General features: G+C 37.9%; 1 protein-coding gene across 1 annotated transcript; it reads right to left on the bottom strand.

The window, feature by feature from the left end:
* Positions 1-3,120: 3,120 nt before the first annotated feature.
* TGIF1 (TGFB induced factor homeobox 1) lies at positions 3,121-14,739 on the bottom strand. The gene is made up of 3 exons (XM_070942364.1): positions 14,428-14,739; positions 5,772-5,998; positions 3,121-4,144 (listed from the first exon to the last, which is right to left on the bottom strand). Exons 1-3 carry the CDS (start codon positions 14,441-14,443, stop codon positions 3,596-3,598), a joined length of 792 nt encoding a protein of 263 aa, XP_070798465.1. The 5' UTR covers positions 14,444-14,739; the 3' UTR covers positions 3,121-3,595.
* Between the last annotated feature and the right edge of the window lie 372 nt (positions 14,740-15,111).

Below are 15,111 nucleotides of genomic sequence, written 5' to 3'. Positions count from 1 at the left end.
GAGGAATATTTTAGCGGAAAATATTTTTAGTGGGAGATTAGGAGAAAGTAATTTAGTATTGTCCTCTTCCTTCCAGCTATCTAAACTGCTGCCCGTTAAAAGGGGTGCTTAAATTAAAGTGCATGTACCCAAAGATATGACCCTAGCCTACATTGTAATATTGCTTTTAAACTCCATTTGAGTGGGAAATTCTCTTTAAAGAAATTAAATTATATAATTCTGTATAAATTATTCAGAATTTAATTCAATATAGTTGTGGATGATAACTTATTTGTAATTAGATCACAAATTCTTAATTTTCTGGGGAAGAAACAGCTTTTTAAGTACTGTAAATGAAGTTTGGTGATATTCATGTATCACTGAACATCTGTTTATATGCATATTAGCTGGCTATGTGGAGTTATCTACATGCTTCAACATCCGATTGCTACAAAGATGTTAGAATCCTATATTTAAGCTCCTAAATCAGGAATATAAATGCAAGTATGGCATTAGTGTCTATATATGAGAACATGCACAAAAGATTCCGACCATATTCATCCATAGGGGAGGAAAGGAAGCAAGAGATGCCGCAAATATAATGTCTTCATTCAAATGATGTAACATTTACATAGCTGAATCTTTTGTAGACTGCCTACTTACATAACAATTTGCAGCAGTTTATAAGTAACAGCCAATAAAAAAGTAATGAATCTAGATAATATAAGGCAGCCCTAAGACCATTGGTGCCCATGTGCTTTGTATAATAGGAAAATTTTCAAAGCTTCCTTAATAGGATGCATTCTTCACCTCTGCAAGAAGCAAAGATCTCTCCGAGAAGTGTTGTTGCTGAGTGCTCTTTTTCCTTATCTCCTGTAGGCTGAGTACTTTTATCATGTGCTGTCACAGCCTTACGTTATAATCAGAACTTTGCTTTTAACCTAAAGAAAACATAACCAACACCACCAGAGTAACACCACTGAAATTGCTACCCTTGTTTAGCTCATGGACTTCTGGTTATTAGATCAGTTGAAATTTCCAAGCCATCTTAAAGGTAGCCCCAAGACCTGCCTAAACTGTCTTACAGTGGAGTGTGCCAAAGGCATGATTAACTTTTGCCATTGAGTCCCAGTTCAAAAAGGTCTAAAATTAATGCAAAGACCTTCCTGGCCACAGCCTATATCTTATGTTCCAGCAAGTGTCTTGAATCCAGAAGGACATTCAAAATATGGATTTGCTCCGATAGAAGAGGATAACCCTATTAAGAATCAAAATTGGAATTTGGTTCAGGTCAATGAAACATCAACAGAATACCAGTCTTGAAGAGATGTAATTTAAGGTTGATTTGGCTCATCTAGATGCCAGAACGATGCCATAGTTGATGGTATCAAAAGCCACCAAGTCTAAAATGTCAGGAGGGATACATTGCACCCCAATCAAACAAAGGTCATTCATAAGAGCAACTAATGCAATTTCTATCCCATGCCCAGGCCTGAATTCCACCTGCAAGAAGTCAAGAAAATCTCTTTCTTTAGAATTCTTTTTAGATTCCAAATGCCTTTTTCAAAGTTTTCCTTAAAAAGGTAAGATGAGAAGTTAATTAATAGTTGTCCTAAGTGGCTAGGTTGAAAACGGCTTTAGAAGAAGGTATACCATTACTTCCCTCAAGATGACTAGAATTTCCCATTCTCTTAACAAAGCAATGATCACTTCCCGAATCCAACCACAAACATGGATCAATGTTACAAGTGGTTAAATTCATGTCACAAAGGGCCCAATACACATTAATTGAACTTGTTCAATCCAAGATTACACCAGATCTTGCAAGACCTTGCCTTGGACTTCTTGACAGATCCTGTTGAAATGGAACTAAGCTTGGAGAAAATGTGAAAATTTTATCTGTAAAAAAAGTTGTAAATGTGGCTTCATGACACCAACAGCATCTTCACTATTTTTTCCCAAAAGAGAATGGGTATCCTTAAACAGATGCAAGTCTGCAGATATGGTAAGGGCAGAGAAATTGCTGTCCTTTTTGCTATGATATACTCCTAAACACATAGATAACCACATGTGATTGGTTAGGTTCATACTTTTTTTCCACCATCACTTTAGGTGTCTACATTTGTTTAATCTTCTGCAGAACCCAGAACTTCCTAGGTCCTGCAAGAAAGGAGAGAAATTTGGAAAAAAACTCATTCAGCTACCTTACCATTTTCGTATTCCAGAGATTAGTGAGACATACAACAAAGCTGATTGGGGAATTCCTCAAGCAATACCCAGAAGTCCAAATAGACCTTGAGTGGATTATTTCAACATTTCTGCAGAGATTAAACATGATGGCGAGATGCATGAAAACCAGAAAGTACCCTGACCACAGCAAAAGAAAGTTGTCCATTTTCAGATCACATTGCTACATAAAAACTAGATTAACATGTGACCATCTGTGTGTATTTAGGGGTGAAAATCTCATCTCCTACCATCATCATGAAGGTCAAAAAATTCATGTTCCACTTGAGAATTGCTAATATATCTAAAGAATAAAAGTTTTTCTCTGTGTTGAATAATCCTTTGGGGCAGGGTCATTTTAAATTCAGTTTTCAGATAAATAAGGATTTGCTAGAAGACACTTTGGAAAAAAGAATCTTAACAAACCATACTAAAATAACCAGTGATTAATCAATAAGACAGTGCAACCACTTATTTTTGAAAATAAACAAGGAATTTGCATTTAAATGTTTACTTGTTTAAACAGAAATGTCTATAAGCAAGAATACACCATAAACCAGGGGTGTCACACTGGCGGCTTCCAGTCCGGATGAATCACATGCAGGCCACACCTACCCCAGCTCCACGAAGGTGGAAAACTTGGCAAAACGTCACGTGATGACAATGTGATGCGGCTAGTTTGACACCCATGCCATAAAATGTACTAAAGGAAATATATTAAGTTCATATAGATCTAACAGCACGTTTCATTGCCAGAAACTTATAATCAGTAGCAGTACAAATTTAAATCAAACTGTTTAAGAATTTCTTTTTAAAAAATATATAGTGTTAGAAGAACTGAATGTCTCCATGTGACAATGCAAATTTGCTACCTTTTGAAACACTAGTTCCACAAAATACTCAGGGTAAGTCAACTATTAAAGAAAATACTTTATTACATCATGAAAAAGTATAATCATTCAAATCCAAACTTGTATTAAAATCTGAATTTTTATAAGACAGTCTGTTGGTATATTTTGTTCCACATGGGAATGATATGAATACTAATCTTGTTACTAAATATTGCACAGTCTGAAAGAGACAAATAATGAAAACAAAACAAAATCACATGATCTTGGGAACCATCTCACATTATGAAAAAAAAAAAAACTACTAAGAAACTTTAAAAAAGGGGGGGGGGTTGCTTCTACAGTAGCTTTAAGTTTATAATTCTTGGAATGACTGGAATCCTCTGAAGACCATAACAGGGATAGGAAGCTTCATTTCAGCAATCCCTTGTGCAAATAAGATTAATTAGAACAAATAATGCAGTTAAATCCTTGATATTGAAACAATTGCCACATCTTTCTGTTACATCCCTGTTGGGGGAAGAGAAAATATGAAGAACAATTTATGCCATGAGTTTTGCCTGCAATTCCATCTCCGCTGCCTGTTTCAGTGCAACATCCACCAGGAGTTGAAATCCACTGAAGTCCTGATTGAGATCTGGGGGAGTTGGAGGAGGAGTGTTGAAAAGCCCACTTTGTGCATTTGAACTAGGTCCCAACTTATCCTCGTGGAATAGGAGAGAGTTGTCTGTAAAGTTGGTAGGTGAAGCCCACTGAAGGTCATCTGTAGTCTGACCTGTACCAGCGGGCTGATTGAAATGGAAAGGGACATCTTTCAGTGCAGTTACGGTGGTATGACAGATTACTGAGGGACGAGCCAAAAGAGATCCTGGAGAAGGAGCATTACAAGTCTTGTTTGGTCTTGGGCTACCAGAGAGAAAGGAGCTCTCAATCAGGGGAATGCAGTTTTTTGAGCTGGAAAATTCCACTGGGTGGCCATCAATTACTTTGGTCCCTCTTCGTGAGATAGTAAATTGATTTGGGTCCTTCCCATCCTTCCTCAACATGTCAGGCAAAAGCCTGCGTCGTGCATTGATGAACCAGTTGCAGACCTGAGAATACAATGACATTTTCATTCTTACCGTCATTCAATTCCAATTATGTATTGCATGAAAGCAGTTCAGCTAAATGCCTGAATCCCTTCAAGCTAGATTCCTAAACCTGACCCCCCCCCCCCAAAAAAAAAAAAAAAAAAAGGCTGGCAAACAAGTTTTGACACACCCTAAAAAGAGACTTTCCTGGTTTGGCCAGCCCCTCCTCTCAGCAGAAAATCCAGATTGTAATGGGTAAAGCCCTAAATTTGGTTTTAAATCTGAATATATGTAATGAACGAAGAGTAATCTTTGAGTAATGAACAAAGAGTAATCTAAATCATTACAGTTAGGTTAATTAACAACAGGAAAACATTTTCCTCTGAAACAGTAACTCCTCCCTAAAGGAGTTACTGATTTGCGTTGTTCAACTGACTATGTCAACAGGCGAAAGAGGGATTACCTCACCAAGTTTGCCCTTGTTTGAGTATCAAGCCAGTTTCCTGGGCAATAAAAGAAAGTCCAACAGTCCTTTTTTGTTTACTGTACAAGAACTGTTTCTCCTTACAAAGAAAATGTGTGGGATACCTACAAAGAAACAATTACTCTGAGCCAACATGGCAAAACCAGATTTACAATAAAGCCTATGAAATAGGCTGAACTGACACACTCCAAAAACACAAATATATTCATCACCTTCTACAAATGCTGCACACACAATGTATTATTTAAAAAAATAAGTAAGTCAATGGATTGGAAGAAAATTGTGGTAAAAATCCTACAAACAAAAGGAATATTTGAAAATTTTCCTTTTGTGTTTTCATACCCTCCCTCTTCCCTGTTTGGTTTAAGATTAATAAAAAAAGCAATTTTTATAAGCTTTCTATTTTGGAAAAGCTTCATGTGTTTAAATTAATACACTCAGGTTATTTCAAATACTGCTACAAACCTTTTTTCAAATGTAAGAAAATGCAACTACATATATATTCACAAAACAAGTAAAACATATTACACATTCACTTCTTTGATAGAAAGGAGAAAGGAATACTTAATTTACATACTCAGAATTGTAAACTTTTTTCAGAATTTGGAACAGAAACCAATCATTTGCATTCTTAGGTAAATCTGAGTGCTGACAATTAGACATGAATTGATTTCTAAATATGCAGAAAGAAGTATTTCAGTAAGAAAGGCCACTGAGTTTCAAGGGTACTGCATTTAGATTTGGAAAAACTGAAATTCACATTCTTTCCATCACTGTTACTGCATGAGCTTGCCTCTTGTAAATCAGGATTTCTCATCAGGCTGGAAGCTTAAATTGTCCTAATAAAAAGCACAGATGGGCACTGAACATTCATATTTATTTTAGGCACTGAGCAAAAGGTTAGTCCTGGGTAAGCAGGCATCCATCCCATTTAAGCTATGAACTTTGTGGGTCTACAGAAAAACCCAGGCTGAAATAGCATCTTTATCAATCAAATACCAAGACACTTTTTAAGTAAAGTGGAAGCTAATGGTCAATAGAACACTAGATATTAATACTGTGGTACGTCACCTAATGTCTACTAACTTAAAAGCAAAATACATAGTATTCAGCAGGTAAACAAACTTGTCACTATTGCTTTAAGCTTCATTAGGACACACATACCTGTAGTGTGGAAAGGTGCGTCTGTCTCGACAATAGTGCTTTCTCTTGTTCAGAAGGATAAGCATTGTAACGGTGCTCATACAGCCAGTCCCGAAGAATCTGCACTGATTCTTTGGGCAGGTTACCCCGTCTCCTCCTCTTGATTGAGCAGGCAGAAGAAGAGAGATCCAGGGGGACATCCATGCTGTCATCGTCTTCTGTCTCACTGCCTGATATTGCAGCAGCACCTATGATGCACATGAAAAGGTGTGATGCTACTATCTTTCCTAACCCTGCATTTCTCTACTCAAACACCTTATCACCATCCTATGCAATAAAAATGTAATAACATGCACCAATAAGGACTAGGTAGAAAATCCTAGTATCTTTCATTCTGAAAAACTGAGCAACTTGGCTATCTGTCTGCATATATGCAATGATTTGCTTTATTTGGAGAACCACACCATTTATTGGCCAATAATGTGTATATTCATCTGGCCAATTTTCTTCAAAATTAATTCTACCACTTTTTACTAACGTAGAACAGTTGTTCAGAGCTAATTCACTCAGAGCACTAAATTGTGATTTAATTCAGATTTGTTGAGAAATCAAATAGGCTGAACTAACTCAGAAAGCTAAGCAATAAGTAGGGGTTTAAGTTATGATAACTACACCCATCATTCAAAGCCAGAATGAGACACCCAAGATGTGCGATCCCAGCATATTTTTTGAGGCACACAAACCACTCTCATTATTAACGCTGTCTATAAGAATAATAAAAATAAACCCACAGATTGAAAAATTCATATTTTTTTCCTGGAGCATCAGCTGTTTCCCATTCACAATTGACCTTTTTAAATTGCTACCCATCATTATACTGATTTTATATCAACATTCTATCATTAAGTCATCTAAGAATAATAACTTGGTAATTAGAACACTTACTAAAATTAAGCCCAATAATAATTAGATATGACTTCATTCATATCTGCGCTCAGTTAACATTTTGCATGAAGTATCAATATCTTTTATGAATAGAAATATCAACCCTACTTCTACAACTGTACTTGCAAATTAGCATTTAGCACTAATACAGAGAAAAAAATCATGAGAAAATGAAGGTTTTTTTTTCCTCCAGCCTTTCTATAGGTACTACTTATAGGTACTCTATAGGTTCTCATTTAGTAACCACAATTGGGACCAGCAATCAAATCGCTAAGTGAGGCAGTTTCTAAGTGAGAACTTATATGACACAACTGTGCTATTCTTTCTCCCACTCTCCAGTCCTTTGAAATGCTCACCCCCACTGGTGCTGGTATAGCTGGCTTGAAACTGACAAGACAAACTTCTGTTTTTGTTTGCCTCCTAACCCCTTCCCAAGTTTTAGACTGTTCACCCCTGATATAATTAGCAAGAAGGAAAATAATGTTTCCACTGAATCTAATTTACATTTAATAGGGAGGAAGGCATTACAAGAGAGAAAGCAGGCACATAATGGGGAATGCACACAGAAAGCAACGTATTGGCCTTGGCAACCATGGGCACACTGCACAAACAGCCTGGTGTATTCCCCACTGTGTACCTTCTTTCTTTCTTATAACGCTTCCTCTCCAATCTTTCCATTCTGCATTATTGTGGAAGAACCACAGATCAGGCACAGGACAACACATAGTGATTTTAATAAATGACTTCACTGTGAAGTCATAAATGTGGACACAGGTGTAAAGTTATTTTTTCAGCACCATTGTTACTTTGGATGAATGCTGAATGAGTCAGTTGGTAAGCGAGGACTATCTGTAGTTCAATTACTCTGTTCTCTCATCTTTAACAGTGATAACAGGTTTTATTGCAACAAGAATTCAGTATATTTTAGCACTGGATAAAAAGGGGAAATGATTGTTACATCTTATCATAAGAAGTAACCACCACCATGAACAGAGATTTTTATCCTATATATTGAAACACATAAGGAAAATAGTTCAGTCTCTTGACAAAGGCAGCCACGCATCAAGACCTGTTCTTTCCAATAGAATAGCAGAAAAAAACAGCTCCTCTCTCTGAATACTGATCTAATGACGTTGTTTTCTCAAACTAGTAAATACAAGTATTAAAAGGATTTAATTAATTCAACCACCTCTTGTGAGAAGGGCTTAATTGTTCTTCTTTTATGCTGCCTTTTATTCTGTCTTGTTCCAATGTAACATTGAAAATAAATTATGTAATTTATCTCCCAGTATAATTTTGAAAACTACGCAAAGTTGATCAAATTTGTTATAGAGTTGGCAAAAGAAAGATTACATTTTAAAATAGACCACATCGGGCTGAGAGTTGCGGATTAAAATAAATCCAGAAAATGTGTTCCAATGCATCCCTAACGGAAGGAGGAGTTAGGCAATGAATTAGGTTGTTATCACCTCCTTCATTCTAAATCCTTTCCATCCCTCCATTCCAATCACATGACCTAGACTGGAGCTGCAATTAAAAGATTGGATGTTGTTCCAGAAGGCACATTCTGCGCGCTTTCTCTGCTTTGCTTGTTCTAGCAATGGTCCTGTATCTTTTCAGAATGTCTGATGGTGAGGGATAACAATTGTGGCTTTCTCAAGCATAAAATACATTGATGGGAAAACTGCGCTCATTGTTTATGAAGTTGTTCCCAGCAACTTCCAGGGTTATTTATGAACATAAACTCTGGTAACCCAATTTGTTATTATACATTCTAAGACAGGGCTCTCCAACCTTGGCAACTTTAAGACTTGTGGACTTCAACTCCCAGAGTTCCTCAGCAAATCTGGCTGAGGAACTCTGGAAGTTGAAATCCACAAGTCCTAAAGTTGCCAAGGTTGGAGAGCCCTGTTCTAAGAGATACTGTTCAATAAAAGTTGAAACTTTTCAAGGTAAATAAGAAATGCATTTGTATCTACCAGCGTAAACATAACAGATCATGTGCAGGGCTAAGAATGAGATTTCTGGTGTTCAATTGTATCAGGGCTCAAGATCTAATTGTGGTCATGCTGTGTCACTAGTGTGTCAGTAAACCAGGTGAATACAATACAATAGGTCAGTGTTCTCCAAATATAACGATAAAGCTGACTGTCGGACCATTTAGCCTGAAGAGAACAGTTTAACAAGGTGTCCTGTAACAATAATAAACCACCAGTTGAGGATGATGGTGGGGACAAGGTAGAAAGCAAAGTGAAAGGTCTCAGGCACTTATTGTAGATGGGTTTATTTGCATTTCCAGATGTTTATCTAACATATTCAGTAGCAGGCTCTAGTCACGTTTACAAAACTTTCTTAACCATTGTTAATTTAAACCTGGTTTAATCAACTAATCAAAATTTCTGAGGACACACAGTGAACTTAGACACAAAATCTGGGTTCATCCAACATGCTTGTGGTTAAATCAGTCTGTGATCCAATGCACCATGTGACCATAATATCTGAAATCGGAGTTCTCTTTTCATTGTGTTTGATATAATTTATAATACGTTACACATTCATATGGTATCTTTCAATAAAAATCAAAAATTTTGTGACAGAGGTCTTCCCATGAATGGAACAAATTAAAAAATAGGGGGGCACCATTATATCAGGGTTTGAACTACAGGTAGTCCTCCACTTACAACAGTTCATTTAGTGACCATTCAAAGTTACAACAGCACTGAAAAAAATGACTTATGACTGTTTTCCAGTTATGACTGTTGCAGCATCCCCATGATCATGCGATCAAAAATCAGATGCTTGGCAACTGGTTCATATTTATGACCATTGCTATGTTCCAAGGTCATATGATACACTTTTCCCCCAGCCTTCTGACAAGCAAAATCAACAGGGAAGCCAGATTCGCTTTACAACCATGTTACTAGCTAAACAACTGCAGTGATTCACTTAACATGTGGCAAGAAGGATCGTAAAATGGGACAAAACTCACTTAACAAATGTCTCATTTAGCAACAGAAATGTTGGGCTCCATTGTGGTTGTAAATCAAGTATTATCTTGTATACAAGGCCAGATTTTTTTTAAATCAGTGCTCTACCAGCAATGAGTAGCCTAGATTTCAGTCTGATAAGTGTCTTTCTATTTGCTAAAACTTTTGATAGCAGAACATAATCTAAAAAGGTACTTTATGCATTATAGAAGCCATAGAAATGTATCAATAGAATGGAATATTCCTTTTAAGAAGACTTTCATACTGTGATACCAGATAGTTTATAATATCTAGAGTTTATTGTTGTAGTAGTTCTCTCCGGATGCTTTGGAGACCCTCCTTTCCATATAATGGTCTGATTCATGGGCCTTTAGTCATTTGCTCTCTCTCTTAGTGCCCTTCATACACGGATAAAGAACAGGAATTCATTCAGAGATGTCATTAAAAAAAACAAGTCAATAGATCCTAGCATATTACACAAGGTTTACACCTAAATGCTGAGAAAAGCAAGCAAGCCAAACTATTTCAGGTAGCTAGAACAGAAGGTTGCTTTAAAAACTAAAGAAAAACAAACAAATTTGAAACTAAAAAGTATTCAAAGACTAGAAAATGTATTCTGGTCCCTTCAAAACAAAATGTAAATGCTGATCTCCTCCTCACCTGGTAAACATAAAAAAAAGAGAACCAGTAAAGCTCCTGACAGTATAAATAAAAATTAAAGCAAGAACAAACCTGCAGTACTGAGTGCCCTTTGATCTGCTTACTTATTGTGACATGTTCCCTCTGCTAAGAGGTTAATGATACAAAACAGGTTTGGGCTAAACAGGAGACAAATGCTATGCAACTCTTTTGGGGGGGTATAATGAGCAGATTTCAATAAAGGAGCATTAAGCTACTAGGAAAGAGCCCCTGTATTTGTGCAGAAGCTGCAGTTACAGGAAACTACAGGGAGCATTAGATGCAGACTAATCCAGTTGATTTTTTTTTTATTAGAGCAAAGGCCATATTGGTGCTGCCATGGCAGTGTTTACATTGGAGCGTTTGTGCTGATTACTAACAAGGAAAACCAAAGCTACCCTGTAATCAGTCTGTGCTCTGCATTTCCTGTTTTAACAAGGAACAGTTAAAAGGTGGCCTGACTAGGCTGCCTGTCTCAGTGGATCACTACTGCTTTGTTATTCGTTACTCTACAGAATTCTAGCAGGGAGAAATATTTGCACTCTTAATTTGGTGTTTTAACATAGCAGATTACAATTTTCACATGACTTACTTGGTCATAATGTAACCAACGCGCCAATTTCAATTTTAAAAATAGCTTATTTTTAGCTTATTTCATCTGAGGACTGAGAAATATTTAGCTAACAGCAATTTAACATTGTACTACATACTAACATACATATACAAGAGTTTGTGTTATTGAAATAACTTTTATGTTCAGTAGTTCTTTACTCTTCTAAAGACAATAGTTTTAACAATATTATTTGTCTAACAAAACAAACCCAAAACCAGAGTTATAATTTGCGGGTACATTAAAAGGTCACTTTATCCAAAGTTTATGGGCACAATTGATTTTCATCTCCTAGTGCAGGGCTCAATTTGAAAAACTCTTCTAAAGACATGTAGCGTTTGAAAGCTTGTCTTAATACATTTAAACAATGACAAATACCTTTTACATGTAAATTATTTACCTGTTTGCTTCTTTGTGGCCAAAAAGTTAAAATGAAATTATTCCTTAAACTATGACTACATCTGTAAGCCATGCATGATAAGAGTATTAATTCTTTAATTTTTGCATATTAAGGAAATGACAAACCTACTGAAAATTTAACCTTATAAAATAGTGGGAATGCTGTTCTGGGGGTGGGGGGAAGTATTACATAAAGCAGTGGTAGATACCAGCTGCTTTGATAAATTTACAAAATGCCTTATATCAAATAAGTTCGCTTTGCACCATGAGCAACGTACAAAACTGCTATCTCCACAAATCTCTTTGTGTGTGAAACTTTTAACAAGCTGTTTTGCAGGGCAGCTCAGTCATTTTCCAGAAAACACTTGCAGAATTTATAGATACAGGATTTAAATTCTTAATTTGAAAACCTTAAGATTCTACATATGTGGTATTGACTCTTTCAATATGCAAGAAAGACAAAATTACAAAGAAAAATAACAGACTTGAGACTGACACAAAATTAAAGACATGGATGCAGCCCTAAGTTATTAAGCAATAAATATTACTTGAAAAAATAAGAACTTTCCTAGAACTGACTTTCTAATAATTACAAGCATATAATCCTTCCAAGTTCATTTTGGCCAGAAAGAAACAAGTTATAGCACCCTACCTGTGAGCTTTACTGTAGAAAGGATGTATATCTGTAACTCTTTAAAAGTTAGAGATAGTTTAGATATTTGAATAGGAATATAGCTCTTCAAATGTGTAATGTAATGTTTTTCATTACAGAAAGAAATCTCATCAGATTTTAAAATAGAAAGCTTTTATCATAGGCAAAAAAATATACAAAAGTATTGTCCCAAGTTGTAGTGACAAAGGATAAATTTTTGGACATGAAGTAAGAGGAAATAAAATCCCAAAGATACACATAGCAATCATTATGCTAAAGCTTAGTCACATGTAACTCATTGTGTGCTTTCACAAAACAATGGTAATGCCAGATTTGTGTAAGGATACATAGGTATACTGTGCAGTTAATAGATGTTTTAAAAACACTTTCACTGACACGATCAGTGAAATTTGAAGTCTACTCATTTATCCCACCTTTAATATTTTTAATCTTATGCATACTTCTCAGACCACAGAAAGCTACACCACCAATAGAAAAATACATTCAATATAACATTGGCTTGGGTTATAGCACATCTTGGGTTATAGCACAAACAAAATTTCATATTTCCAGATCACATGTCATCAACCATCCAACTTTTCAAAATGTTTTTGTCCTGATCGCCTTTATATTCCATGTACCTGAAAACTTTTCTTCATGCTCAACTCCTCCACTCCTTCCACTTTCTCTCATGCACTTAACGTGTTAAAAAGTTTTATTAAACATTGTCCGGCCTGACAGAACAGGCAGCATGCTTATAGTTGACAAGTTAGGAACTCCAGATTTTAAGCACAAAACATAGCATCTCATATCCCACCCTCCCCCTTCCCCAAAAGCTTGGAACAATGGATCAGCAGGCAGGAAATCAGCTCACCACAACAGTTCACATAAAGCAGAGGTCTTCCAACTTGGCAGCTTTAAGACTGGGGGACTGCAACTCCCAGAATTCTCCAGCCAGCTCTTCTGGAAGTTGCAGTCCCTCAGTCTTAAAGCTGCCATGTTTGAAGACCTCTGACATAAAGAGAGCACAGCAGCAGTTACAAAAACACTATACAAATTAGCCAATGTGGAATTTTTTGCTCAATAATGTAACCAATATTTTTGTACAAAGTTCAAAAACAATTACATTTGTCTTTAACTGCAGAGGAAAGCCATGGTATTGCTGGAGCACATACTGTTACATACACAAGGTTGTACCTCTCACTTATTTTACTGTGTGCCTACATTACCATTTAATGGTTCTAATTAACTTGTTAGCTCCCTTCCCTTTTTATATTTCATAGTTACTTGTCACTCACTACACAAGATCAGCTGCCTGGAAAAAAAACGTTTTAGATACATTTCAAAAGTAAAAAAATAAGTTTCCCAATGACCCACAAAGCCTAACTCCTTGTTAAAACAGGAGTTGCACTGTGGCTTTCCCTTTAACTTCCTAACTCTAAGCCACTGACTTTTCATTGTTTTTCACAGTGTTCATGCAGCTACTTCTGTAACGTAAGCTACAGGTAGCATACACAGGTAAGAAACTCTAACTCAAGGGAGCAAATAATGAATAAACATGAACAAGACATTGACAAAAACAGCAGTGTCGACAAGATATTTCACCAGGTCCTGTTTTTTTTTTTTTAAAGTGGTTTTCAAGTTATCTTGCCTTTCATCTGACAGTAGCCTATAAACTTGCTTTTGCGTCTTCTTAAAAAATAAACGGCGTTTTTTTGTTTTTGTTTTTTACACGTCCAGAGTCTTAAGCGTGGGAGATCCGCTCTCCGGGCTTTCTTTAACCGATTTTTGCAGAGGCTCCACCCCCGTCTCTCTGCCCCCTCCCTCCCCGACAAGCGCAAACAAAGAAACTACTTCAAGCACGCTGTTGCTAGTCTAAAGAATTTGTTTTCAGATGCCGCCTTGCTCTCCATATCGCGTGTTCAGCAGCAGAACCAAACAGCAAAGGCGAAAGAAGCAGGCTTGGAAAGGAAGAGCCGGGGAGAGGAAAAAAAGAGTCGGAAAGAGAGGGGGGGACAAAAAGTTTTGTTTCGGACACAAAACGGGCGGGTTTGACAGGGCGCCAGCAGCTGAAGGGGCGGCAGCCTTCAAACCGACATCGCCGTCCTCATGTTGTTGGTTTTTTTAATGTCTGAACGGGGAACCCCCCCCCTCCTCAACTTCGAGTTAAACGCTATACAAAGAAGCCAAGGGGGGGGAGGCTTTAAAAAAAACGGAGGGGAAGAAGTCCCAATTTCTTCCACAGCCTGTACTCGAGAGTTGCGTACTCCAAGCCCCACACGCACGCACTCTTCCGCCTGACAATTGTTTAGCAAAGCCACGAGGTAGGCAGCGGGGGCTCCTTCCACTTGAAAGCCAGAGAGAAAGAGAGAGAGAGACGCTCGAAGCAGGACAAATTCTACTTACTTTTCTGAGCTTTCATTTCGGTGCCCTTCCCGCCTTCTCGTGGAAGATTCCCCCTCCTTTTATTGCCAGGAAGGGAGAAAGAAACTTTGGAAAAGAAAAGAAAAAAAAAAGAAGGGGAGGGGGAGAAAAGAGCGGAGGAGAAGAGAAGGCGGTTTCCAGCGCGGTCCTTTGCAAAGGCGGCGTCTGAAGCTGCGGGACGGTCGGGGGGCTGCCTGGTGCAGAAAGTAACTTGAGAGTGGCCCTCTCGCCGTTTCTTCCTTCTTTGTTCTTCAACTGGTGCTTGGCACAAGCTGCTGCTGCTGCCGCCTCCGCCACGAGGTGTGCCCTCCCCCACCTCCCGGCCCTGACTAAGCGGGAGAGGAGCCAGAACTGCCCCTCCCCTCCTCACTGGCCGGCTGGGTAACGGCTTTGGGGCGTGGGGGGTGGGGGGAAGGCCGAGTCTGTCAAAATACCGGCGCTAAACAGAACGGAGGGGGGAGAGCAGCTCTCCCCAAGACGCGGCGTAAACACATGGGCAGGCAAGGAAAGCCTCAGCGCTTCGCTTCCGAAGTTCTCCTTTTAAAGGATCTCTTTAATTTAAGAAAAAGTAGGCAAAGAGGAAGTCGCCGGAGGTGGAGGAGGGGGGAGAGAATTTAAATGCTCGAGGCGCCGGGAGCTCTGCCTTGAAACGGTGTAAACGCCGTT

This window comes from Pituophis catenifer, unplaced genomic scaffold (genome assembly GCF_029215685.1).
Source record: "Pituophis catenifer annectens isolate HBS135680 unplaced genomic scaffold, rPitCat1.0.hap2 SCAF_3, whole genome shotgun sequence".
Taxonomy (NCBI): Eukaryota; Metazoa; Chordata; class Lepidosauria; order Squamata; family Colubridae; genus Pituophis; species Pituophis catenifer.
This window is presented reverse-complemented; position numbering and strand designations above follow the sequence as displayed.